Source organism: Cricetulus griseus, assembly GCF_003668045.3.
Source record: "Cricetulus griseus strain 17A/GY chromosome 1 unlocalized genomic scaffold, alternate assembly CriGri-PICRH-1.0 chr1_1, whole genome shotgun sequence".
Taxonomy (NCBI): domain Eukaryota; kingdom Metazoa; phylum Chordata; class Mammalia; order Rodentia; family Cricetidae; genus Cricetulus; species Cricetulus griseus.
In genome coordinates, this window is record NW_023276807.1 from 225,047,537 (window position 1) to 225,074,350 (window position 26,814).

The following is a 26,814-nucleotide window of genomic DNA, read 5'->3' on the forward strand; positions in this document are numbered from 1 at the left end:
CTTTTCATACCTAAAACCACACACAAAAAATGTTTTTAAAACAACTTTTACACATATAAAATATATAGATAATTTAAAATTTGAAAATGCCATTGAGATATCTCAGTGAGTGAAGGCACTGGTTACCAAGCTTGATGGCCTGTGTTGGATCCCCAGGATCCGAATGGATGGAAAGAGAAAACTGACTTCAGCAAATTGTCTTCTCTGACTTCCATATGCATGCTGAGTGCACACAATCACACAAACACATAAATACATACATAAACATATGAAGTGTAATTAAAGGCAAATAAAATGTAATAAAGATTTATCTTTATCAAACTGAAATTTTTTTATGTGCCAAAATGTTCTATGAAAAATAAGGCAACTGGGCCAGGTGCGGTGTACACATCTTTAGCCCTATCAGGAAGGAAGCAGAGGCAGGCAGATCTCTGTGAGTTCCAGGCCTGTCAGGGCTACATAATAAGATCCTGTCTCAACAAGAAAGGAGGGTGCAAGAGATGTGCTGGCTAATCTTATGTCAATTTCACACAAGCTAGAGTTATCTGAAAGGAGAGAACTTCAATTGAGAACATGCCTCCATCAGATGATGTTGTAAGTCATTTTCTTTTTTTTGGTTTTCAAGACAGGGTTTCTCTGTGTAGCCCTGGCTGTCCTAGAACCCACTCTGTAGACCAGGCTGGCCTCAAACTCATAGAGATCAACCTGCTTCTGCCTCCTAAGTGATGTGATTAAAGGCGTGTGCCACAACCCCCAGCTGTAAGGCATTTTCTCAATTAGTGATCAGTGTGGGAGAGCCCGGCCCATGGTGGGTGGTGCCATCCCTGAGCTAGTGGTTCTGGGTTCTAAAGCAGGCTGAGCAAGCCATGAGGACCAAGCCAGTAAGCAGCACCCCTCTGAGGCCTCTGCATCAGCTACTGCCTCCAGGTTCCTGCCCTGTTTGAGAACCTGTCCTGACTTCCTTTGATGGTGAACAGCAATATGTAAGTGTAAATTTTCCTTCCTACGTTGCTTTGGTCATGGTATTTCATCACAACAATAGAAATCCTAACTAAGACAGGAAGGCAACTCACATGAGAGAAAACATCTCAAATTATGTATCTGACAAGTTGTGTCTAAAATACACGTATCTTAAAATTAAAAATGCATTTTAGGCACTGGAGAGATTGCTCAGTGGTTAAGAACACTGGCTGCTCTTCTAGAGGACCCAGGTTCAATTCCCACCACTCACATGGCAGATCAGAGCTCTCTATAACTCCAGTTCTAGGGGATCTGATACCCTCATACAGACATACATGCAGGTAAAACACCAATGCACGAGAATGAAAATAAAGGTGCAGGAAAAATTGCTCAGTATCACTGGCCACAAGGGAAATGCAATCAAATCCATAGACAGACTCACTTCCCATACAGAGGTGGTTAGAATAAAAACTGATGACAGCAAGCGAAGCTGCAGGTAAACTGCACCACCACTGGTAGGAACATAAATGTTGTAGAATATGTTATGTAGAAGATATGTTACATTCGTTTATGCTGTGGAAAATTCATTTCATGAGGCAAAGATGTGTTGCATTCTTTTATACTGCATTTGTTTAACTCTGTGAAGCTGTTTTACTTTGCCTATAACACCTGATTGGTCTAATAAAGAGCTGAACAGCCAACAGCTAGGCAGGAGAGAGAAACAGGCAGGGCTGGCAGGCAAAGAGAATAAACAGGAGGAGAAATCTAGGGAAAAGAGTGAGGAGAAAAGGAGAGGAGGATGCCAGGGACTAGCCACACAGCCAGCCACAGACTAAAGGAAAGAAAGGTATATAGAATACAGAAAGGTTAAAAAGCCCAGAGGCAAAAACAGAGTTAAAGAGAAATAGGATAGGGCTGGAGAGGTGGCTCAGTAATTAAGAGCATGGACTGCTCTTCCAAGGACCTGGGTTCAATTCCCAGCACCCACATGGCAGCTAACTACTGTCTGTAACTCCAAGGTCTGACATCCACATAGACATATATTCAGGAAAAACACCAATGCACATAAAATAAACATAAAAATACATAATTAAAAGAGAGACATAGAAACAGGATAATTTAAGTTAGAAACACTAGCTAGAAACAAGCCAAGCTAAGGTCTGGCATTCATAAGTAAGAATACGTCTCCATGAATTTATTTGGGAGCTGGGTAGTGGGCCCCCAAAGAGTCAAAAAACAAAACAAAAATAAAAACCCACATAAGAAATGTCTGTCTGTTCTTAGTTTAAATAAAGGATTAAAATAGAGCACATGGAAATGGCAATTCACACACAAAGTGTGTGAATTTGACTGGACACAAAAGTCACAGTCAAACAGTGAACACAAGTGCCCCTCAAACAGCTCAGTAATTAAGGGAAGACTAGCAAGGTGGCTTAGCAGGGAAGGGCTTTTGCTGCCCAGCCTATCAACCTGAGGTTGATCCTTGGGACCCATGTCCTCTGACCTCCAAACCCAAGCAGCAGACACATCCACAGACATACAGCATGCACACACATTAGTAAATAAAACATTTTAAAGATCATTTAAAAAAAAAAGACAGAGAGAGAGAGAAAGTACTTGGGGCTGGAGAGATACTTCAGTCGTTTTCCACAGGACCAGAGCTCATCATCCATGCTGGATGGCTCACAGACATCTTCTGGTCTCCATCAGCACACATATAAGGCATATACTCATACATATATAATAAAGTAAAAATAAATATTTTAAAAAGGAAAATATAGTATTTTCAGCATCATAGAATATTGTTCCATGCAAAAAGGAATGCTGTATCATGAATGGATCTTAAAAACATACCAAGAAAGTTTTTCTTTTTTTTTTCTTTTTTTTTTTTAGATTTTATTTATTTGTTATGTTCTGCTTCCATGTATATCTACACACCAGAAGAGGGCACCAGATCTCATAAGGGATGGCTGTGAGCCACCATGTGGTTGCTGGGAATTGAACTCAGGACCTCTGGAATAGCAGCTGGTGTTCTTAACCTCTGAGCAATCTCTCCAGCCCACCAAGAAAGTTTTTCATATGAAATATTTGTAATAGACAGAAAACAAATTAGTGAGGCAGGAAGATTACAAATCTGAGGCCAATCTCAACCAGTAGGAAAAAAGGAAGGGAGAGAGGGAAGGAAGGAACACCACACACACACACACACACACACACACAGAGAGAGAGAGACGAGAGAGAGAGAGAGAGAGAGAGAGAGAGAGAGAGAGAGAGAGACAGACAGAGAGAGAGAGAGAGAGAGAGAGAGAGAGAGAGAGAGAGAGAGAGAGAGAACAGCAGAGTGGTAGTTTCCCTGGACCTGAGGGAAAAGATGGAAATTGATGGCCATGTGTGGGCTTCTCTCTGCAGTGATGATAATGTCCTAAAACTGTCTACAGTGACAATATACAGCACTATGCATACACTAACAGACACAGAACAGCACACTCCAAGTAAGTATATTTCATCATTTATCTCAATAAAGCTATGAAATAAGATCACACTGGGGCCAGCTAGATGGCTCAGTGGGTAAAAACTTGCTACCAAATCTGAAGACCTGAGTTTGATTCCTGGATTTTCCAGGTAGAGGAAGAGAACCCATTCCTTCAAACCATCCTCTGACCTTCACACCACACACACACATATACACAAATAAACAAACAGATGTAAGAAAAATCACACACAGGCTAGACCGTACTCAGTGCTGGGATGCTAGCTTAACATGCATAACAGCCTTGGGTTCTGTCTCCAGTAACAAAAACAACGACAGCAATATAAAAAAAGACCAGACATATACTTATCTCTGTCTTTGTGGATCAGGAATTGAGTGCGGCTTAGCAAGGCAGCTCTCACAAGGCTGCAGACAAGGTTCCAAGCCAGCTGTAGCCACCTCAAGGCTGAACTGAAACAAGATGTGTTACTAACCCACGGAAGTGAGCACTCCACAGGGCTGCCCTGTAACATGGCCACTCGTTTCCCCTCAGGGCTTCCCCAAAAGACCCTCAGACAGCACACCCAGTCAGAAAGCACAATCTTTTCCTACTCTACCCTCCTGCATATTTTATAAATAAGATACACTCAAGAGTGAAGGCCAACATAAGGACCTCACAGACCTCACAGTACCATTATTAGGAAGTGAGAAGAGCCTCTCCTTGACCAGACTCTAGTCTAGTAGGGCCCTTCCATGTCTACTACTGTACTAGATTTTAGCAAGAATCCGACTGAGTCAGTTTAGCCAGAATCCCAGCCTTGATATCTGATTGCCTTCCATATCTGATCAAAGCCTTCATTGCCATCATCCCTCGAGGCGATGTCCTAGGCCTGCCACATCATGAATCCTCTTCATTCTGCTTGGCTAGAGTCCCTCCCTGCAGTGTTTCCTTCCCTGTTAGTAAACCCTTTACTCTCCCCTACACCGTTATTGTTTTATACATTCCCATTTCCCAAGTCAGATATGTTGATGCAAAAGGATTGCTTAAGCCCAATCAGGAGTTTCTGTTTTGTTTTGGAGACAGAGTCTCTCTCTGTGTAGCCCTGTCCTGGAACTCACTCTGTAGACCTGGTTGGGTCTGGCCTTGAACTTGGGAGATCTAGCCTGCCTCTGCCTCTGCCTCCGCCTCCCAAGTTCTGGGATTAAAGGCATGTACCACACCACTGCCCGGCTCCAACCAGGAGTTTAGAGACAAGCCTAGCAACACAGCAAAAGCCCACCTAGAGCAGTCCCATTTTGCCTTGTGGTCTTCACAGCTGAGTCCATCCCTCCCAAATGGACCTCATGGTTTCACCAATGATCCTCACAAAGTCCACCTTACCATTTCTGAACAAGTGTCATGACTTTTTTTTTTCTTTAACAGAACTAAACTAGATAAACTATATCAAAATTTCTGAAATGCAAAGACAAAAATTAACAATTTAAAAAATAATTGTAACACAGGCAGTTGACTTGTGAATACAATGTAAGCTAGAAGATACTAGAATACAGACAAAATGTTAGAAGAAAATAGCTACCAAGTGCAGAATTTTAAAAGTAAAATAAACATCTAAATTGCCATCAGCAAATCTATACTAAATAACATACTATAGTATTACTTCAGCCAAAAAGAAAACTGTTCCAGACAGAATCCTAAAATGCACAGAAAGGAACACAGAATAAGTAATATTTCAGGAGACTACATTGAGAAACCCGCAGGAAACTGGGTCAGTCAAAATTCCATCATGGGGTGTGAGGGGTTACTCGCCCCACAGATTTACAGGAAGTTAATGGTTGCCAGTGGGGACAGGCTAGCAAGGTCCCACCCTTCTCTAAGGATCCAATAGCTACTGGGTGATTGGAAAGCATTTTATTTTTGGTTTTTTTTTTCAGAATAAAACAATTTTATTTCTATGAACTCACAAAAAAGAATACAGATGGGTTCAAGGAGGCCAACAGTTTCCAGTCCCCAAACTACAAGCCGAGCAAACATACAATTAGAACTCTTTCATGGCCATTCTGAAGCAATGGAGCTATTAGAAATAAGGTTTATTTACTCAGGGTCCACACTTGCAATCAATTATCACTTAGGCAGAGCCCATTTTAATTTCTTCATTTTGAACTTCCTGATTAGATTAAAGCATTTGCAATTCTGCACCCCGCAGCACCTCCTTGAAGCCCTCAAAGAGCTTGACATCACTCTGGTTCTGGGCACACTCTGGAAACTGTCTGATCTCAACGTGTGCTGTGGTCTTTGTACAGCAACAGGAAGCATTTTCTGTAGTGGCGCACAGCTCCTGGTAAAGCAGCTCTCACCTGTGCTCACATGAGCAACCCTAAACTGCTGAACTACAAAAAATATGCCCAACAGAATAATGCACACGAGGGAAAGAGCAACTGACTAGAAAGAGGCAAGGAGTAAACGTGAGTACAAGAAAGGGGATGAGGGCAAGATGACCAAAACTCATCACAGACATGTGAAATATCATGGAACCACCATGACTGTAATTAATACATGCTAATAAAACAACAAGAGACATTTTGAACCTTCCAAAGGGACAAGGACTCATGGTAAAGACAACACTGAAGACTTGAGAAACAGAACTAAATGGCTCTGCTCGCTCAATGATCAGCGGACTGACTGGAAAGCAGCAGTGCCCTAATTCTGAAGGAAAAGGACTTCCTGCCCAGAACTTCACTCAGTCTAAGGTAAACACCCGGGGTGCACAGCATTTCCTCCTATGTACCCTTCTCCAAGGAGACAATGGAGCACATGGCCTGCACCAGAGCAGGGGACAACACAGAGATGCGTTAGACCTGACAGGTGGCAGCACCAGGAAGGAGATGGGGGTAGCCCAGCCAGCCAGAAGAAAACCCAGCCAAGCCGACCAGCACCAGTGCTCAGCAGACGTGAAGATGGTCCTAAATTTCACTGGGAGAATCATTAAGTCAGTTACTGAGAATGTAGCAGCAAGAGGTGACACTGAACCCATCGGGTAAACCAAAATATGCAAGTTATTCCTGGGCAATGAAAAAAATCTACTATTTCTGAAGACTGAGCGAGTGGCTCTGGCCATTTCCTGGGTCTATAATAACACAAAAGGTCCTCAGGTTGTAGTGGCCAGTCCAGTGGCAGGTTCCCCTGAAAGCCGAAGATCTGCTCTAGAGCTAAGTGGCACTGCACTGCAATCATACTAGCGGCCAGCCTGGACTACAGTCTTAAGTTCCAGGTTAGCCTGTGACTATCTTATTTAATATACAGAATAAGACCATCTGGGAAGTACAAAAACAAACAAACAAACAAACAAACAAAAAAACCCAACCAATCACTTCAGCCTGTGTGTGACAATAAAAGTGATGCCAGACACAAGACTCAAAAACAGGGCTCACCCACCCAGGAAGTATGACTTGCTGGAGAACAGCAGATGCCAACTCAGATGCCCTAGCCTCACTAGACTTCAGGAGAGAGCACACTCTTTCAGCTCTCTGTTCTGTTTTGTTTTCTGAGACAAGTTCTCACACTGTACCTCAGGCTGGTCTGGAACCCTCTAGACAGCCAAGGTCAAGCTTGAACTTGAGGTGATCCTCTTGCCTCAGCCCTGGGGGAGTCACCGTACTTGGCTTCAATTCTTTTAATACATTTTATGATTAAAAATCCCCACAGGACAGAGTCCAGTGCCATCATGGTGTTAAAGGTGGATTCCATCATTCACTCACATGACATCCAGTACAGAATCATTCCGAATGACTTTATGAGAGACATCAGCAAGCAGGAAGAGACCTCCATCTGTCCTCCGGATGCTAGCTGCGTAGCCAGGCCAGATCTGCAACCTGAAGAAAGAGGTGTTCCAAGAGCATCAGGGCCATGGAATTCCATGCCCCTATTTGACACAACACTGATACTGCCTTTCCTGAAATAATGAGGAAGCCCTAGGGGGAAAACATAATCAAATCAATATCAGAACAAATTTACTAAAAAAATATAAACAAACAAAAAGGTTTAGTTGATTAAACTGCAGTTACCATCCTAACATACTGGTGAAGTTTTGTCCTAAGTATAGTGGGCATAATGAAAAGTTTCTTTCCAGAACATTCAAAAGTGGAGGAAAGCAAACAAACAAACAAAAAACCCACCAACCTGTGTTGCTGTAGCACCATGGCACTTGTAGGGTCGTAGAAGTTTCTCCCCACAAGCTTCATATCCAAAAGTTTCATTACCCTGAAATAAACGTGAGGGCTGAGTTTCCTTTCTCCTTCTCAGTGGGGGTGAGAGTGGGTGGTGGTACAGAGCCTAATACTCTTTAGGCAAGCACTCACCATGTAGCTGTGTCTCCCCCCCCAAAAAAAAAGCTCTTTCAGCTATGGCTTCCTCTACAAACCTGAAGGTGCTTTTTGCACAATGTAGCCTATGTTTAGAATAATCTAAAGTAAAGTAGCAAGGCATCCACCTGGAGTCTGTTCAAATGACTGAAGGCTCTCAGTATCAACCTTGCCACACACAGGGCTATTTCCCAGCCTAATTATATTACTAATTATATTACTGTCCACCATGAACTGAAGAGAATGCAGGTGAACTAGTTACCAGATTTGTCAACAGCCCATCAAGGGGACTGTGTGTGTTCCAGCAGCTCACTTTAGGTTCTTGTTCATTAAATGAGAGGCAGTTTGGGATTAATATCTGTGCAAAACTGAAAGCCTCTCAAGAGAAGATCAACAATTATAAGCTATGTATTATCTTTAAAGGCTAGAAAAGATCTCCCAGCAAACATGTTTGTACTCTGAAAAGCCCCTCCACTCATAACTCATGAAGTAAACAATACTGACATCTGTTTAGACTGAGCATGGTTGCTCGTGCCTATAATCCCAGCACTAGGGAAGCTGAGGCAGGAGAATCAGGATGGGCAATCCTCAGCCACATATCAAGTTTGAGACTAGCCTGAGTTACAGGAAATCCTATCTCAAAACAAACATCTGGTCTGAAAATTCTTAAACTAATCCAAAGGAACCCATTTGCTTACTCAGCTACCCACACGCCTAATTGCAGGGACCCAAACCTGGCCCATCAAGTGAGAGACAATTTTTGAGTGAGTTGATGTTAAGGTCACCATTAAGTGCTTCCTAGGTGTGTGTGGCACCACCCACATTTTCTGGGGAGCCTTACTCAAAGCGCGGCAAGTTACCAGCACAAGACTGCAGCAGCTTCCTTACCGTCGGAAAACAACATTGTAGAAGGGAATGCACAAGTCAGAGCACGGCTCAAGGATCTTCGTCAGCTGAATCTTGATGTTGATCTCAGCATCATCAGTTTTCCTCTGGCTTTTTAACTCAACAACCTTACAAATAAATACGCACAAGTAACAAGAAATGACAGATATGAAGCCTCAGCCTTAACTTACCAACTTCTAGAGCCCAAAATATAGCTTCTATTTCTCCCTCACTTTGCAGTCTACGCTGGCAAAATCAATGTGACAATCAATAAACAATTAAATAATTCAAAGTTGAAATTTTAAATCTTCATTTTTATTTTTCAATTGATTTTTTGATTTGTACATGTGCACCATGTGTGTGCAGGTGCCCAAGGAGGCCACAAGAGGGCGCTGGATCCCCTCGTATTAGACAGATGACTGAGACCCACCCAGGACAGAGCCTAGGAACCAAACCTCTGGGTTCTCTGCAGGAGAGTCAAGTGCTCTTCACTGCTGAGCTCTCCAGGCCCTGAAGTTGAAAATTTATGTGATTCTTTGCCACAGAGGCCAAAAGCTTCCTACCACTCTACCTATGTGAAGTTACTTTTTAAACATAAGTGGGGGGATTCCTGCTCTGCTCTGCAGAAGTCTCCCTTCTGTCTAAAAACGGGAAGGTAAAAGCCAAACATCCAGGAAGTCTGTACTTCGCTACCACTCAAACCACTGGAGCATGAGTTCCACCCAGACCATCTCCACTGGGTCTCACTTGTTGAAGCTTAACAGGAAGATAGAGAATAGACCCATCAAAAGCAGTGACGCTTCCCGTGACAGCTTGGTGGTCCTTCAACATGCCAAATCTCATGCTTTTGCACTCCACATTAGGGCTGCAAAACAACAAAGAGACTTTAGTTTGGATTACCTCAAACGGCAATCTTACTATTATTACTGTTCTTCTGCAACTGCACTCCACCTAGTGGTCACATTTATAATTACACACCTGGTTAAAGAGACAATGACTCAAAGATAACCTGCTTGGTAGAAACTTCAGAAATTGTAAATAATATACCAGGATTGGAGTGTATGCCTGCAATTCAGCCATGTAAGAAACTGATGTAGGAGGGTCAGTTAAGACCTCTCTGGACAACAGAGAGAGACCTGAATCGAAGGAAAACAAAACAAAAACTAACCATAATTCTTAGCTAGCTTCACATGTCATGTGTATCCTTCTAGATTACAGAGCAGGGGTCAGTCCATGCTGGAAGTATCTAAGGCTTTACAGGACCATATGACCATGCATCTCTGCTGTCATAACACAAAATCAGCCACAGCACAGAAACTGGCAAAATCTCAATAAAAAAAAAAAAAATCTCAAAAAAAAAGTTCACTGTAGAACAAGCCATGGGCCAGGCTGACCCCTGGACTGAGTGTAGCTTGCCAGTCCCTGCTGAGTCTTCAGGGACACACATTTTTAGAGTGCTCTTTTTCTTCTAAGTGTTCAAAGCCTTTTTTCAAGATTTCTTTTTACTTATGTGTATATGCATGTGTGTCTGCAGAGGCCACAGCAGGTAGCAGATCCCCTGGAGCTAGAGTGGCAGGGGGCTGTGAGTCACCTGACATGGATGCTGGTAACTGAACTCAGTCCTCTACAAGAGCAGCAAGGGTTTTTGTTGTAGTGGTGGGGTTTTGTTTTTATTTAGTTTTTACCTCTGAACCATCTCTCCAACCCCTAAACTGTTTTTATTTATTTTGTTGTTGATACAGGGTCTATGTAGACCAGGATTAAAGGCATGAACCACAATATCCCACCAGAAGGTATTTTTTAAAATGAGATTTTAATAATTTTTCAGTAATGGAAATTTCAACTTTTTATTAACTTGTTGTAACAAACTGGCAGCTTAAAAAATTCCAACAGCTACCCTATAGAATGATTGTTCCACTATATTACACTAAGATACAATCTTGTTCTACAACTATAAAGTGTGAATAAATCCAAGACTAAAAAATAGTCAAGTATGTTCAAATATAGGAAGACTTTTAAAAAGTTCACTGCATCACCCTTAAAATTAAATACATTAACATTTCTCCTCAAAAAAAAAATTCTCAAATGCAGGCTGAGTATACCTTATGCCAAATGCTTAAACCCGAAGTGTTTTTAATCATGGAATATTTGCATATACATAATATCCCAGGGATGAGACCCAAGTCTAAACATGAAATGCACTCATGTGTCATATACACCCAGTTCAAAGGTGTATATGTTAAAAAGAAAAAAGTATATGGGGGCCTGGGGATTTCTTAAAGGGTTTTATTATGTAGCCCTGCTGACTTGGAATTCCCTGTGTAGACCAGGTTAGCCTTGACCTCAAAGGAGATTAGCCCGCCTCTGCTTCCTGAGTGCTAGGATTAAAGTCCTGCACCACCACAGCTGGTCTAGATTGGTTTCATGTATGAATATTTCGCCTAACTGGTTTGTTATGTACCACATAGGTGCCTAATGACCATGGAGGTCAGAAGACATCTCTGAATCCCCTAGAACTGGTGTTACTGATGTTTCAGTCATCGTGTGGGTGCCAAGAACTAAACTTTAGCCTTCTGTAAGAGCAGCCAGTGCTCGTTACCACTGAACCATCTTTCCAGCCCCTTACATAATGCTTTTCAGACAATTTTGTAGACAAAAATTTCTAGGTATATAATCTACTCATGGCATGGCATCATGTCTACATTTTATAAACTTCAGATTCTAGAGGATCTCAAGTTTGGATTTTCCAGATCAGGACAATCAACTTGAACACACTCAGAGCAACACTCTGACATTTGTCTTCCTGTTCATATTCCCTGAAAGCTACGGAGATTCGGAGATTCCTTTCGTGCACTACATCAGCATTTCCCATATTCTCGGTACCTTCCCAGTCACCTCTTATCACCTTCACACTGGGGCTTCAAAAGTCCCTAGGGCTAGGGAGGTGACTCAGTCAGTACTGTGTTTGACACTTGCCCTAGTTTGCTTTTCTATAGCTGTGATAAAACAACATGACCAAAAAAGCAAATTAAGGGAGGAGATGGCTTATTCCAGTTATAACTCTCAGGTCACAGGGCCGGGACTGAAGCCATGGAGGAGTGCTGCTTACTGGTTTGCTCTTCATGCTTTCTTACATCACCCAGGGCCACCAGCCCAGGGATGCCACTACCCACAGCGGGCTGGGAACTCCCATGTCAGTCACTAATCAAGAAATGCCCTTCAGACTTGCCTATGGCGATCTAATAAGAGCATTTCTCAGCTGTAGTTCCTCTTCCCACATAACTCTAGTTCGTGTCAAGTTGACATCAAACTAACCAGGATAACACTATAGCATGAAGACTCAAGTTTGACCCTAGCACCCATGGTGGCCTACTTGTAGTTCCACTTACTGGGAGCAATAGACAGGTAGATACCCGAACTTGCTGGCCAGCCAGCCTACATCAGAGCTGCAGGTCCTAGTAAGGAACCCCATCTTTATAAACAAGGCTGACAGGCTGCTGAAGAACAACACCCAAAGCTTACCTCTGAACTTCTGTGCATGTTCACACACAAGCACCATTTGGATTATACAATTCCCAACCCCACAAATCAATTCATGGCTTCTTCATGGCCCAATCAATGCAAGAAGCCCTTCCAGCTTCATCAGAACTTGCCAGTCCATTCACAAAGGGGGCAAGCATTCTTCCCTGACATCCAGCCTGGCCCCTCATGGTCCATGATAGGCCTGCTTCCTGAGACTCCACTTGGTTGTCTCTTCTGCCTCCCCCCCACCCCTCATCAAATGTGAGTTGTACTCTGGTTGCTTACCCTGTAGGAAATCTTCGTTTTGTTTTTGGTTTGGTTGGTTTTTTGAGACAGGGTTTCTCCATGTAGCAACCCTAGCTGCTCTGTAGACCCGGCTGGCCTTGAACTCACTGAGATCCACCTGCCTCTGCCTCCAGAGGGCTGGGATTAAAGGTGTGCACATTTCTAGTTTTTGAAATGAGTGGTGGGTTCATGGGCCAGTCCTCATGTGTTCTCCCTAGTTCCTTTAATCTTAGGCATTTTCTCTGTAACCTAAGACTTTATAGAAGACCACCAAGGGTAGGCTGAAAGCAAGTCAAGTAACTTTTTTTCTTGTGGCCAAAATCAACCTTGTCCTTCTCCAGATGGGTCCTTTCTTTGGTAGTTACAATTCTTCTGGGTCCTTTCCCCCAGCCATCACTTTCTCCTCTCTTTTCACTCCACTTTTTCCTCTTCCACAATATCACCATTTAGTAGTCATCCTTCAAAAACTCATATTTCTTTGTAGAGCCATTTTGGAAAACAGTATGGAAGGCTCTTCAAGAAACTGAAAACAGGGCTGAGGAGAAGGCTTAATTGGTAAAAGTTCTTACCTAGCAAGCACAAGGACCTGCATTCAACACCTCCCACCCAAATGCACGTAAAAGTACGGGGCATGATGGCATCGCATTATTTATGCACTGTATACGTGTAGTACCTGTGGGGGCCAGAAAGGGTGATATAGATGGTTGTGAGCCACTATGGAGATGTTGGGAATTGAACTCAGGTCCTCTGGAAGAGCAGACAGTGGGTTTAACTACTGAACCATCTCTCTAGCATGCCCTATAGTCACACAGTCAAGAGGATCTCTGGGGTCTGCTAGCCAGACAGTCTGGCCTAACTGGCGAAGTTCAACCCAATGAAAGACCTTGTTTTACACTGATGACAGTTTATGATGGAGAGGATGTGGAGTAAGGGGAACACTCCTCCATTGCTGGTGGGAATGCAAACTTGTACAGCTGTTTTGGAAATCAGTATGGCAGTTTCTCAGAAAATTGGGAATGGAACTACCTCAAGACCCAGCCAAGATTCACTCTTGGGCATATACCCAAAGGATGCTTCATCATACCACAAAGACACTTGCTCAGCTATGTTCACAGCAGCTTTGTTCTTATTGCCAGAAACTGGAAACAACCTTAGATGTCCCTCAACCAAAGAATGGCTAAAGAAAAGCCTTTAAATCCTAGTCCTTAGGAGACAGAGGCAGGTGGATCTCTGAATTTGAGTTTAGTCTAGTCTACAGAGTGAGTTTCAGGACAGCCAGAGCTATACCAAGAGCTGTCTTAACCCCCCCCCCAAAAAATTGTTTAGTTGGTGGTGGAGGTGGCACATGCCTTTAATCCCAGTACTCTGGAGGCAGAGCCAGGTGGATCTCTGTGAGCTGGAGGTCAGCCTGGTCTACAAAGTGAATTTCAAAACAGCCAGGACCACTACACAAAAAAGCTTGCCTCAAAACCACAAACAAACAAAACAAAATGAAAATGTGGTACATTTACACAATGGATTACTACCCAGCTGTTAAAAAAATGACATCATGAAATTTGCAGGCAAATGGATGGAAATAGAAAAAAAAAATCATCCTCAATGAGGTAGCTCAGACCCAGAAAGACAAATATGGTATATACTCACTTATAAGTGGATATTAAGTAAATGATAATCATGCTACAATCACAGACCTAGAGAGCTAAGCAACAAGGATGGGGGAAGGCTGCATGGATCTCCCTGGGAAGGGGAAATAGTTGCAGGTGGACAGGGGTTGGGCGAGTACAGGAATGGGAGAGATCAGGTGGGGTGGGGATGGATAGAGGGAGAGTATTCGGGGAGAAAAACTGAGATTGAGGGACATGGGGGAGGGGTGATATGGAAACCTAGTGCAGTGAAAACTCCCTGGAATCTATGAAGGTGACCCTAGCAAGGACTCCTAGTAATGGAGGATATGTAGCCTGAATTGGCCATCTTCTATAATCAGGCAAGGCTCCCACTGGTGGGACTGGAACACCAACTCAGCCACAAAACCTTCAAACTATAATCTGTCCTGCCTTCAAGATGTGTTGAGGCAATGGTGGTGCAGAACTTGTGGCAGTGGCCAAGCAATGACTGGTCTAATTTGAGGTCCATACCAGGAGAGGGAGACCATGACTGACATTGCCTGGATGACCAGGAACCTGAGGCTGGAGAGCCCAGAAACCTAGGGTAGAATCAAACATGATTGAAAAACTGGATTCATTCGATTTCTAATGATGTTTTGGTATACTCATATATGGGTGCCTAACACAGCTGTCATCAGAGAGGCTTCCTCTGGCAGCTGATGGGAGCAGCTACAGAGACCCACAATCTGGAGAGAAAGCCCGGGTTGGAGGCACCATCAGGTCCCTCCCCTTGAAGCTTGGGGTACTCCACAGAAGAGAGGGAGGAAAAATTGTGGAAGCCAGAGCAGTCCAGGAGGCAGCCTACAGAAACTGAAGTGGCAAAGAGCTAAAACTCAAACAAATACTAACTTTGAACTTCTTCCCAGAACCTTGAGTGCAAGCTTAGTGCATGTGGTGTAGTTAGTCAGGAACAGTTCAGAGCAGTACTGAGTTACCTCCAGTGATCTAGGCCATCCCTGTCCTCTAGGAAGTGCACGAGGGAGGAAAACAGCTGTACACACCTGAAAGTCACATGATACTGATAAACTGCTTCATTGTGACACTGGATTTTGATGAGGTTCAGTCCCAAAGACTGAGGTGTTCCTTTTGATCCTTGCTTGACCAAAACCTCTCTGGAAAAGAAGGAAAGTAAAAGAGAAAGGAAGGAGAAAAAAAAGTACAAGCCAAGCATGATAATACACAACTTAGTTCCATGCATTCTGGAGGCTAAAGCAGAAGTTCCAGGCCAGCTGGGACTACCACATACATACATACATACATATATACATACATACATACATACATACATACATACATACATACATACATACATACATACATATATACATACATACATACATACATATATACATACATACATACATACATACATACATACACACACACACCATATACCTCAATAACCAACTGACCACTCCCCACCTCATCAACTGGGAAAATACCTTTTTTCCATTTCACTTACAGATACACAAACAAGAAGTCAAGGTATACAAATGCAGCCACATCCAATTATACATTAAAGTCACCCATGCTGCCCTACAAATAGTGCCACAATAACCAAGGCCAGCTACTTAAGGACAAAGAATCTGTTCCACAGAGACAGATGTGGGGCTGTTAATATTGCTCCTAGGTGACATCCTTATCTTCAACATGACAGCAAACTGTCAGTCTGATGTGGAAGGGAAGTGACAAGTCATGAGTCTGCTCACCGGAACAGCCAACTGTTTATTTTCATAGTTAAACCCACTACTTCTTCAGGAATCTCTTCATCTGTGGACTCAGAACAGTATCCACATTTCTACCCAAGTGCCTGAGAGCAGGCCGCAGAGGTACCTCTTCCTCCACCATCCCTGCTTTAGAGCAGTAGGTCATCTTAACTCACTTTTCCTTTCGTTCCATAGTCAGGACTGGAAGGGGATCTGCAGAGTGCAGTGAGGTTGGAGACAGAGTGGGAGGCTGTGGCAGCCGTGGGGGATCCCGAGCCGTCAGGCCAAAGGCACTGGGAGGTTTGTCCACCCCTCTGCCTATACTGCTGGCTGCTCTTCCCAGCGGTAACAACGATACATCAGAACTGCCTCTTCCCAGCATTCTGAAATGAGAAAGAGGAAATCAGGGCTTTCCTGGTCTACACATCTAGACCATCCATCCCCTCAAGTGTACCAATCCTTTCATTTTAAAAAACTGGTTGTGAATTTTTTTACTGAACATGATTTGGTGGAGTGGAGGGACCACACTTGTTCAGGGGACCACTACTAGGGTCTATTTGACCTCACAGCCATCAAGGAAGAGCTGCTTCTCAGCTATCCTGTCTTCAAATTCATGTGCATAAACTTAGTGAAGCATGGATCTCCGTTTTTTTGTTGTTTTTGGGTTTGTTTTTGATTTTGATTTTTCTAGTTGTGGTTTCTCTGTGTAGCTTTTTAGACTATACTGGCCTTGAACTCATAGAGATCCACCTGCCTCTGCCTCTCAAGTGTTGGGATTAAAGACGTGCACCACCACCGCTGGCTAGCATGTATTTTCTTTGAGGTATGGGTCTTCTGGTGGCCTGGGAACTTGAACTTGGCTCTACACAGGGCCTCAATGACATGTTCCTTATTCTGCAGTTTGGTGTGGATGGACATGATGACCTGGCCAGTGTGAACCCTGGCCATCGCCCTAGGGCTTCTCAAAGGCTCCACACAAACCTGTCTGGAGCCTAGGCTGGGGACAGCACTGACATCAGAGACATGACTAGCCTCCACAAAATTGTTTCCAAGGTCCTTTGGGCAATCATGTTGGCAACATGGTCATGCATTCCCAAGGAAGCTGCTATTTTCATCCACTGCCTAACATTCTTTTCTTGTAGGGCCCAAGGGGGCCCAAGCACAGCCTTAAGATTCTCTTAAAATAATGACCCATTCAATAGCCAGTCTTGGTATGCCTTCTCAGAGCCATCTCCCTAGGCAGAATCAAGGGGAGTGTGACTCATTTTACCACCTGGGGTCATTCTGAAGAGTCAAAATAAGCTGTGAGGTGCCCAATGGGAACTATTCTCCCTTCCCAATGACTTTCTGGATGAACAGACACCAACTATTCCTGGGAAACACCCACCATGAATGCCAGCTTGAAAATGTTCATCTGGGTTGTAACATGCCTGTCCCAGAGCCTGCACTTGAGGCTACAGGACAAAATGACTTTACCTACCTACTCCAACCAACGGAAGCTTCTGCCAACTTGCTGTCCCCAGCTGCCAGCACCGAAGGATCAGGCAAAGAGGACCGGGGTTCTTCTCTGTCTTTGTGGACCATGCTAACAGACAAGCCTCGACCTAGAACACCTCTGCCTACAAGAGCCAAACCTCAGCTGTTACTGTGAGCTGAGCACATTGTATAGTTAGGTTTTTGAAAACAAACAATGTGAACACAAAAACCAAGCCATACAGGTCTCCACAACACAAGAACTAAGCGGCCACACATGCCTCCACATTTCCAGTTGATTTCCACATACCTAAAGGCGGCACTTCTCGTTTTGAAGGGGTCCGGAAGGCTGTGTCAAGACCCATGCCACGGAACATGGACACTAAACCCACAGACTCCTAGGGAAAAATAATTATTAAGATTATCCTAAGAAATGGATTGGAGCCCTAGAAACAATGGCTTTCTAAATAAAAAATCGCCTTCTTCAAATCCTATTAATGATATAAGAACAAGAGACATCAGCTGGTGAGGTGGCTTGGAGACTAAAAGTAACTATTGCAAATGTGAGAATCTGAGAATGATCCCTGGGACCCACATGGTGGAAGGAGAGAGCCACTCTCAAAAGCTGTCCCCTGACATTCACATACACGCTGTCATGTGTACATGCGCACACACACAAAATGAATGCAAATAAAAAACTTTTAAAAAATGGATACAATTCTTCATATGTTTTTCAACACTTATTACCACTTCATAGTAGACTTTAAAGTAAATGTAGTTGGGTTAAAATCTATGAATTTAAGGGGCTAGAGAAAGGGTTAAGCAGTTAAGAGCACTGGCTGCTCTTCCAGAAGATCCTGGTTCAATTCCCAGCACCCAATGTCCTCTTATGCCTCCTCTGGCACCAGGAATGCATGTGATACACAGACATACATGCAGACAAAACACCCATACACATGAAACAAAAATATGTATATCTTTTAAAGTCTGTGAATTTAGCTAGGCTTGGCTGCACACGATTTTAATCCTAGCTCAAGAGGCAGAGGCAGGTGGATTTCTGTGAATTTCAGGCCAGCCTGGTCTACAGAGTGAGTTCACAAAATAGCCAAGGCTTCATAGAGAAGCCTGTCTCAACAACAGCAACAAAAACAAAACGATGGACAGTATAACAAAATGCCACAAAGTAGTAATCTCTTTTTCCAGGTTTTTAATTTTTATTTATTTATTTAGAGACATGGTCACACTAAGCAACTCTTGATGACCTGGATTAAAAGCATATGCCACACACCTAGTTACTTATTTTTTTAATTTTTATTTATTTTTATTTTATATGCATGACTGGATTTGCCTGCATGTATATATTTGCATTATGTGTGTGCTTGGTGCATGTGGAGGTCAGCAGTGGGCATCAGATCCCCAAAGGCTGGCACTGCAGACTGTTATGAACCAACATGTGGGCAGAAGAGCAGCAAATGCATTTAACTGCTGAGACATCTTATTGACCCTGTTTTTGTTTGTTTCTTTTTGTTTTTTTCAAGACAGGATTTCTCTGTGTAGTTTTGGAACCTGTCCTGGAACTCGCTCTGTAGACCAGGCTGACCTCGATCGGCCTGCCTCTGCCTTCCAAGTGCTATGATTAAAGGTGTGTGCCACCACTGCCCAGCTTGGTTGGTTTTACAATTAACTTTAAATTTAATTTTAAAAATTAAAAATATTTTCTATCTTTCTTTGTGCATTAGTGTGACTATGGACATATGTGTGTACCATGTCTCAAAAGATATCAAAAGTTTAGGGTTTTGATTTTTGCTTGTTTTGTTTTACAGGCTGGTCTCAAACTTGCTATATAGTCAGAGATAAATACTGAACTTCTGGCCCTCCTTTCTCTGCCTCCACAGTGCTGGGATTACAGACTTGCACATCCACACCAGTTTTCGTGGTGCTGGGGATCAAATCCTTGGTGCCAAGCACTAGGAAAGCACAGAACTGAGCTGCATCCTCAGTCCCATTTGTGCTTTTCTTCTCTTAAACAATGTTCACTGAAACCTGCAGCTGCATTGCTGTGGTAGTCCTGAAAGTTTGCTGTTACACCAGTCAGAGCTGCTAGGTGGATAAAAGCCACACAACAAACAAAAGCACTTAATCTGACTAAACACACAATATTGCTGTCAGCTTTCCTATAAAACCTGGTACCTAACCCTTCCAACTCTTCTTGGGGTAATCCCAACTCCATTACCTATATGTATTCTTTATCCTTGACATATTAACCATAGATGAATTCTATTCTTAAAATCACCATATAACTGGGAGATCAAACTTGCCCACACTACAGCAGCAGCACTGAGGATCCTCTTTATCCTCAAGGAATGTCTGGCAAGGGATTTTTGAAAGGAACAAACTTATTACCCAAGAGGCAAGAGCTGTGGCCAATACAGAGCTAATCAGAGTATTATATAAGAAAGGATGAAAATCTGAAGAAATGAGAGGGTAGAGGACTGAAGCTAGAAACCAACCTAAGGCATCCAAGTCTATCTAGTGTTTACTTTCAGGCACTTTCTCTAGGACTTGACGTGTATGACCACAAGATGCAACCAACTACTTGTCAAAAATGAACAAAATATAAAATTAACAGACCTTGATTTTATAGAAAGCCCTCTAAAAGTGGTCTTACCTTTTGTACTGGCTGGACTTGTGGGCTGGATTCCTCTGGCTTTCTAAACACAAGGCCTCTGCCTGCAGGTCCTGCCCTACCCCAGGCTGAGTCCAAAGGTCTGGGAGTTTGTGGCCAACAGCCCGGCATCCGAACGCACTGAGATGGATGGACAGGGGTGGGCCCCCTGAACAATGGCCGGACAGGATCCATCGAGAGACTGTAGAATTGACTGTGGATTCTGTTCTGATTGGTTTACCTGCCAGCATTTTCAAAGGATTAAAGATACACCATCTATTGTAAATAGAACCTTTTCTGGTGAGAGTTGAGAGAGAGATGTATCAATCTATGGGTGTAAAAAGTCACTAGCAGTCAGTTTAATATTGTGTCCATTAAGCAGAGTAGCAGTAACAAGATTCTACCCTAGGGCCTAGGACCTGTCTAGGCCCATGTTCTTGGCCCAACAATGGTGCCAGGTATGACTTTCATCTTGTACAGTGGGACTTATATGCAATCAGAACGTGGTTGGCTACTGCTCAAGCCATACCAACTCCCAGCATGGAGACGAGTCCCATCCCTAGCCAAGGAGCTACTGGCAACTGGATAGCTGTGAGGGTGGGGGTCATTTTGTTTTTAATCAGTATAGCCTCTAATAAACTGACCATGCTCCAGGAAAAGGTCACGTATACAGGAGTATACAGACTGCACAAACTGGATTTGAGGGGGAGAAAGAGAGAAAGAGAGAGAGAGAGAGAGACTGAAAGAAAGAACACAAAGTTAGGCAGATAGGGAAGGGGAGTGGATGTGGGACAAATTTGGGGAGGGAATAGGTATAATTGCAATACATACTTGTGAAATTCTCCAAGAACTAATAAAAAAAATTCCCACTGCTTGCCTTTTCCTCCCTCCAAACAAGTCATCAGTGACAGGACCAGTCTCCTGTCACTTGTTAAACTAAAACAATTTTTTCTTGCTGGTAGTAATGAACACCTTTAATCCCAGCACTCAGGAGGCAGAGGCAGGCAGGTCTCTGTGAGTTCGAGGCCAGCCTGATCTACAGTGAGTTCCAGAACAACCAGGGCTACATAGCAAAACCCTGTCTCAAAACAAAACAAAACAAAAAATTTCTTTAGAGGCAGGGTCTTGCTATGTAGCCCTCCTGCCTCAAGCTCCCAAGTGCTGAGATAACAGGCATGTGCCACCACACCTGTCTTATTTCTAAGAACGGAGCTTGCTGTGTAGCTCAGGCAGGCCTTGAACTTGCAATCTTCCTGTGTGTTGGCATTACATGAATAGGATCCCAGGTTCCGTTAAGGCTCCTAGTTCAGCTCAGAACATCCTGAACACCTCTTGCTAACCAAAGCACTCCCTGAGGCTCTCTACCTAAAGTCTCTCTGGAAACCATCCATCAACTAAACCCCCTATTGTAGAAAGGAACAATGTTTTATGTGTGGGGATGATTTCGGTTGAGGTTAACACCTCCTTATCATAAAATTAACAACAAACATGTATATTTTTTACTTTATTTTCTCTTCTATCAGCTCCCTGTCACACTCTCACTCTCTCTCTCTCTCTCTCTCTCTCTCTCTCTCTCACGAGCACACACACACACACACACACACACACACACACACGTCCCGTCCCCAATCTGTAATTACACTCTACTCTACTCTCTTGGGTTTAGTTGCTTTTCTGAATCTTTACCCAGTTTTTTTTCAAACACCATCAGGACTGAGGGCTCCAGGGAACAAACCTTCCTGCTTTGAGCCTACACTACCCGCTGACTCTCACAGGTTCCATTTAATGCCTTCCCTCCCCAGCTAACTAGCGGGGAGCCCCTGGGCCTATCTATCAAATCTATCAAGCCGCTTCAAAATCATTTTATAGTGTACAGACTTCAAGACTCACTCTGTAAGGGTTTCTTTCATTGTCTTGACCTGTTCCTGACCCTTGAAGAATCTTTTTCCTTTCTTTATTTCCCCTCTGGTTCTGGGGATCCAAATCAAGGCTTTATGTGAGTTAAACTTGCATTAGACCACTGAGCTACACTCCAATCTCAGGAATCTCTTCTGAGCTTTTGAAAACCTGCACTCTTAGCTACAGAGAAAGTAGTTGGCCACTTGACTCCTCAGTGCTGGTCGGGATGGAGGTAGCTCAAGGGCTTCCCAAATCCTCTGAGTTAAAGTACTGTCTCTTGTACTATAAAAGCTACCAAGGCTTTCCGCTCTCAATGACTCCGACAGTTCTACCCCAATTGCTAAAACTGCTCCTCAGTAGCTCCCACCTTTTGCCACACCAACCCTAGCCTTACCCAGAAGTCAGTGGTCTAACTGGTTCATACGAAGCGATGCTATAACACAGACCTCTGGGGCCCTTTTACCCTCTTATGACCACATTCACAGATTTGGGCCCCTCCTCCACAAGGCCCTTCCTTCAATTGGGTTTCCACACTGGGAAGGTCGCAGGCCAGGCCTATCTTCTACTTCTCCACGTGTGCCCTTTGGGCTGGGGCACTAGGCCTCAGGCCTAACCTGAGGCCAAGTCCTTCAAAGCGAATCCCACCCAGGGTCCACGATAGCAAAATACCTTTCGACCAACTGGATTGTGGCTAGCCGAGCCTCGGCTAGATTTCTTTTTAGGTCTTGTGCCACTGAACCCCAAGCGAGTGCCCTTCCTCCTCGAGCCACTTCTTTCCACTCCTATTCCAGGCCCTGCGTTCCTCTCGCACACTCGGCCTGGAATAACGAATTCCAGTCCACCCTGCCCCCGCCCACACCTCCTCGTGCTTATGGGGGAGGGGCGGGGGTGGGCAATAACCCAAGAGGAGGGCCTGGCTGAGAGCTCCCTGTTGACCACCAGGAGTTTGAGCAAAAGCCTATCAAGTCCGCAACAGAGCGCCCTTGACCCTCCTGGCTGTCCACATCTGACTCTCGTCCTCTCACCTGGCCTTGAGTCGTCAGGGCCCTGAAGCACCCTGCCTTGGGAGAACACAAGCCTTACCACCCTGCCCGCCACTTAAAATGAGCCACGTGCCCCAAGCCCTGATTTCCGGGTCTCCCTACCCAGAAGCTCAGCCCATTGGCCAGACAACATGCCGCTCATAAGGCTTCACCGCCTCATTGGCTCGCTCTTTCAAGGAGCCTAGCTATGTGGAAGTTGAACGGCACTAGAAGTTATGGGAGTAATTTTAAAGTGTGTTGGCGGCATGGATGGTCCTGAATCCCTTTCAGTGGGCTGCTCCGGTGAACAAATTTAGCTAACATGTTCATGTTGACAGTGACCTGCTCTGTCCTCCCAGCTTACGGTTGTAACAAAGCTTGATACAGGGCTGCTAGCTCAGTGGTTGAGAGCTTCCCCTGTCCAGAACTGAGGGGCACACCAAAGCCACCACAGTGGGGGGAAAAGAATAAGAAACTGTTCTCCAATGCTAATAAAGTCTCAACTCCCTATCCTGTTTGGAACACTGACTAAAGCTTGCATGAAAGATTCACTGTGCATTCAAACAGTCGCTTAGGGAAAGGATTCGGGGGTCTTCCAGATGAACACTAGTTCTTTGAGCACACCTGATTTTAACCTGACACAAACAGCTTTCATTACAAAGGCTGTAGATTGGGTTCCTTAGCGTTTTGGTGTTGAACCAAGAGTAGACAACTTCAGTACAGTGATTCCAAGTAATCCATACACGGTGAGTGGTGTTTCACCAAAGGGAAAATCCAGACAATCTTAGTGTTAGTTGGAGATAAAAATCAGAAGCATTTGGGACTATCATTATTTGTTAGGCTTCTCTCCAAAGCTAATCAACATGTCTTGCTGTTTATATTTCCTATTGGGGCGCTAAAGTTGTCAATAAATGTGTCATCTCTAGGATAGCCATTTTTAAAAAGCACACACACATACACCACTTGTCTCCTGTATGCCAGGCCCTGGCTGCAATCCCAAACACCCCCCAAAACAACTCTTATAAAGCACACACTATCTTACCAGGTGCATGCCCACAGAGAGAGTGGTGTGTGTGTGTGTGTGTGTGTGTGTGTGTGTGTGTGTGTGTAATAATATATTTAATTTACTGCCATCATTCTATAATGAAATACATATAAAACATCACATTGTATCCCCATAAATATATGCAGTGACTGATTTATCAAAACACACACATATTGTCTGAGATAAAGTATTTAGAGTTAAATGATAGATGAAGTTTTTAACTCAGAAAAATCATAACCAAGTTTTAGAACCTAGGGATGAAAATGGGCCCAAAAGTATATATGGTACAGATTTCCATAAACATTCATGGCTTCAAATACTGTGGCCCTGTAAGAACCACAGATTCTGACTTTACTGTTGTTCTTTAGAAAATAAAACCACAAAGCCACAGCAAGACTGAGCACAGGGAATTGCATTACCCAGCAATTCTGGCCAAGAAACTACAGGGAGGATTCCATTTTAAAGTACATGTATGACTTCAATATCTTAGGCAGAAGTAAATATAAATCTTCCCAGGAGAAACACACCCATGGCCAGATCCCCAAAGCTCCCACATAAAAGGTGTTAACAAACATAAGTCCATACAAAGGAATAAACAGCAACAAAATCCAAAATCCAAAAATGGGCAAGATATTTGAAAAGACCAGCATGGGTATATGTGGTGCCACTTAACTCCAATCCTTACACACTTGGGCTGGGGAGGGGATCTCCAGTTCAAGGCCAGTATGGGTTACACAGCAAGACCCTGTCTCTAAAACAAAATTAAAAGAAATCCTATTTGAGGTCAGCAAGCTGACTCATCTGGTAAAGTTTGCACCTCCAGCCAAGTCTGATGACCCAAGTTCAAAAACCAGAACCCAAAAGATGGAATCAGAACTGGAGAGATAGCAGTTCAGTAGCGAAAAGGACACGACAACCCCTTCACTAGCTGCTCTTCCAGAGGACACAACACCCTCCCTCTTCTGGCCCTTCTAGTCTTCTTGGAAATGGCACACATGTGGCACACAGACATATATGCAGGCAACGCACCCATACACATACAATGGGGGAGGGGGTTAATGATGGAAGGTGAGAACAAACTCCTGAAAGTTGTTCTCTGACCTTTACATGACTACCATGGTGGGTGCCCACCCACAGGCACACATAGTAAATGCAACACATTTTACAAACCTTTTCACCAAGAAGAGGAGGACAAGGAAGAGGGAAAGGAGAGGCAGAGGGGGGGAGAGGGGAGAAGGAAGAGGAGGAGGAGAAGGAGGAGGAGGAGAAGGAGGAGGAGGAGGAGGAGGAGAAGGAGGAGGAGGAGGAGGAGGAGGAGGAGGAGGAGGAGGAGGAGAAGAAGAAGAAGAAGAAGAAGAAGAAGAAGAAGAAGAAGAAGAAGAAGAAGAAGAAGAAGAAGAGATGCAAATGGTAAGCCAGAAGAAGAAGAGATGCAAATGGTAAGCCAGAATGCCCTGCCCTAATATAATCCAGCCTACATACTCTACTAAAGGGCTAAACAGAACCAAAAAGCTGAATTATCCCAACTAAAAAAATTCTCCTGTTTAACAGCCTTCAAACTGGGGTATCAGCCTTTTCCTGCTTTCAGATGCAAACAGAAACATCTGATCTTCCTGGGTTTCAAGACTGTCAGCTGCTGGACTACAGCTATCCCCCTGGTTCTTGTGGCTCTCGATCTTTCCAGCTCCCCTATTTATCCTGATTAGAACCCAGAGAGTCACGAAAAGGAAACAGCCCTGCCAGTGACCAAAACATCTTACTACTGTAGTTTAGACCTGATTTGTCCCCATAAGAACTTGCCTTAAAATTTGATTGGTGAGATGACTCAGTGGGCAAATATGTTTACATCGAATCTAAGCCTAATGGATTCCAAGGACCCACATGGTAGGAGAGAAGTGACTCTCACAAGTTGTCTTCCAACCTCCACATTTGTGTTGTGGCATGAATGCACCCCAAACACTAAATGTAATATAAAGAATTAAAGAAAGAAATTTGGCTGGGTGTTGGTGGCGCACACCTTTAATCCCAGCACTCGGGAGGCAAAGGCAGGCAGGTCTCTGTGAATTCGAGGCCAGCCTGGTCTCCAGAGCGAGTGCCAGAATAGGCTCCAAAGCTACACAGAGAAACCTTGTCTCGAAAAAACAAAAACAAAACAAAAAAGAAATTTGATTTCTAATATGGCTAGTTGCATAGCCCATGGCAATACACTCTTAATTTCATAAAGCAAGCCTGGTGTCTCTTGGTTTCTCTTACACATATGCCTCTATTCGCAGATGTACTTTACCTCCATTATCTATCTGCCTCAGTGGACCTGCATAGAACGCCAGAACTGTAAGCCAAAATAAACCACTTTCCTTCAGTCCAGGCACTCTTTTACAGAAACACAAAACACCAAGACACTAGCTATATAGATCTCCCCCCCCCCCCCGGGGAGGGGGAGGAACAACTAATCAACCAACAGAAATCCAAAGTAGTTTGTCAGCTGATAGGGAATTTTGGAAATTTTTTTTGATCATAAAAAGTCTGACTTCATTAATAGTAGGTAAATATGTGATGGATTCATAATCCAATAGCCCTACTGGGAGGTGCTGGGGGCTTGGGAGGTAGAGCCTAGTTGGAGGAAGTTGACCATTGGAGGCATGTCTTGGGGCTAGAAAGAAACTTTGCAGTTAAGAACACTTGTTGCTCTTGCAGAGGACTCAAGTTTGATTCCCGGCACTCACACATGTCACGACTGTAACTCCAGACCCAGGGCATCTGTCAGCCTCTTCTGGATTCCTTAGTACCAGACATGCACATGGTGCACTTAAATACACGCAGACAAAATACTCACGCACAGAAAGTAAATGTTTTGTTTGT

General features: G+C 43.8%; 1 protein-coding gene across 2 annotated transcripts in view; it reads right to left on the reverse strand.

Annotated features, from left to right (window-relative positions):
• Piwil2 (piwi like RNA-mediated gene silencing 2) overlaps positions 1–20,211 on the reverse strand; it is a 52,143-nt gene extending 31,932 nt beyond the window's left edge. The window contains exons 1-9 of one of the 2 annotated variants that reach the window (XM_027390207.2): positions 19,993–20,211; positions 17,635–17,722; positions 17,332–17,470; positions 16,028–16,234; positions 15,147–15,257; positions 9,422–9,539; positions 8,678–8,802; positions 7,608–7,688; positions 7,187–7,300 (exon numbers count right to left, since the gene is read on the reverse strand). In XM_027390207.2, coding sequence (XP_027246008.1) covers positions 7,187–7,300; positions 7,608–7,688; positions 8,678–8,802; positions 9,422–9,539; positions 15,147–15,257; positions 16,028–16,234; positions 17,332–17,470; positions 17,635–17,722; positions 19,993–20,184 — 1,175 coding nt within the window. In that variant the 5' untranslated portion in view covers positions 20,185–20,211. The remainder of the gene's footprint in view (positions 1–7,186; positions 7,301–7,607; positions 7,689–8,677; positions 8,803–9,421; positions 9,540–15,146; positions 15,258–16,027; positions 16,235–17,331; positions 17,471–17,634; positions 17,723–19,992) is intronic. The other variant, XM_035452329.1, reaches the window with a different exon arrangement.
• Positions 20,212–26,814: the final 6,603 nt, after the last annotated feature.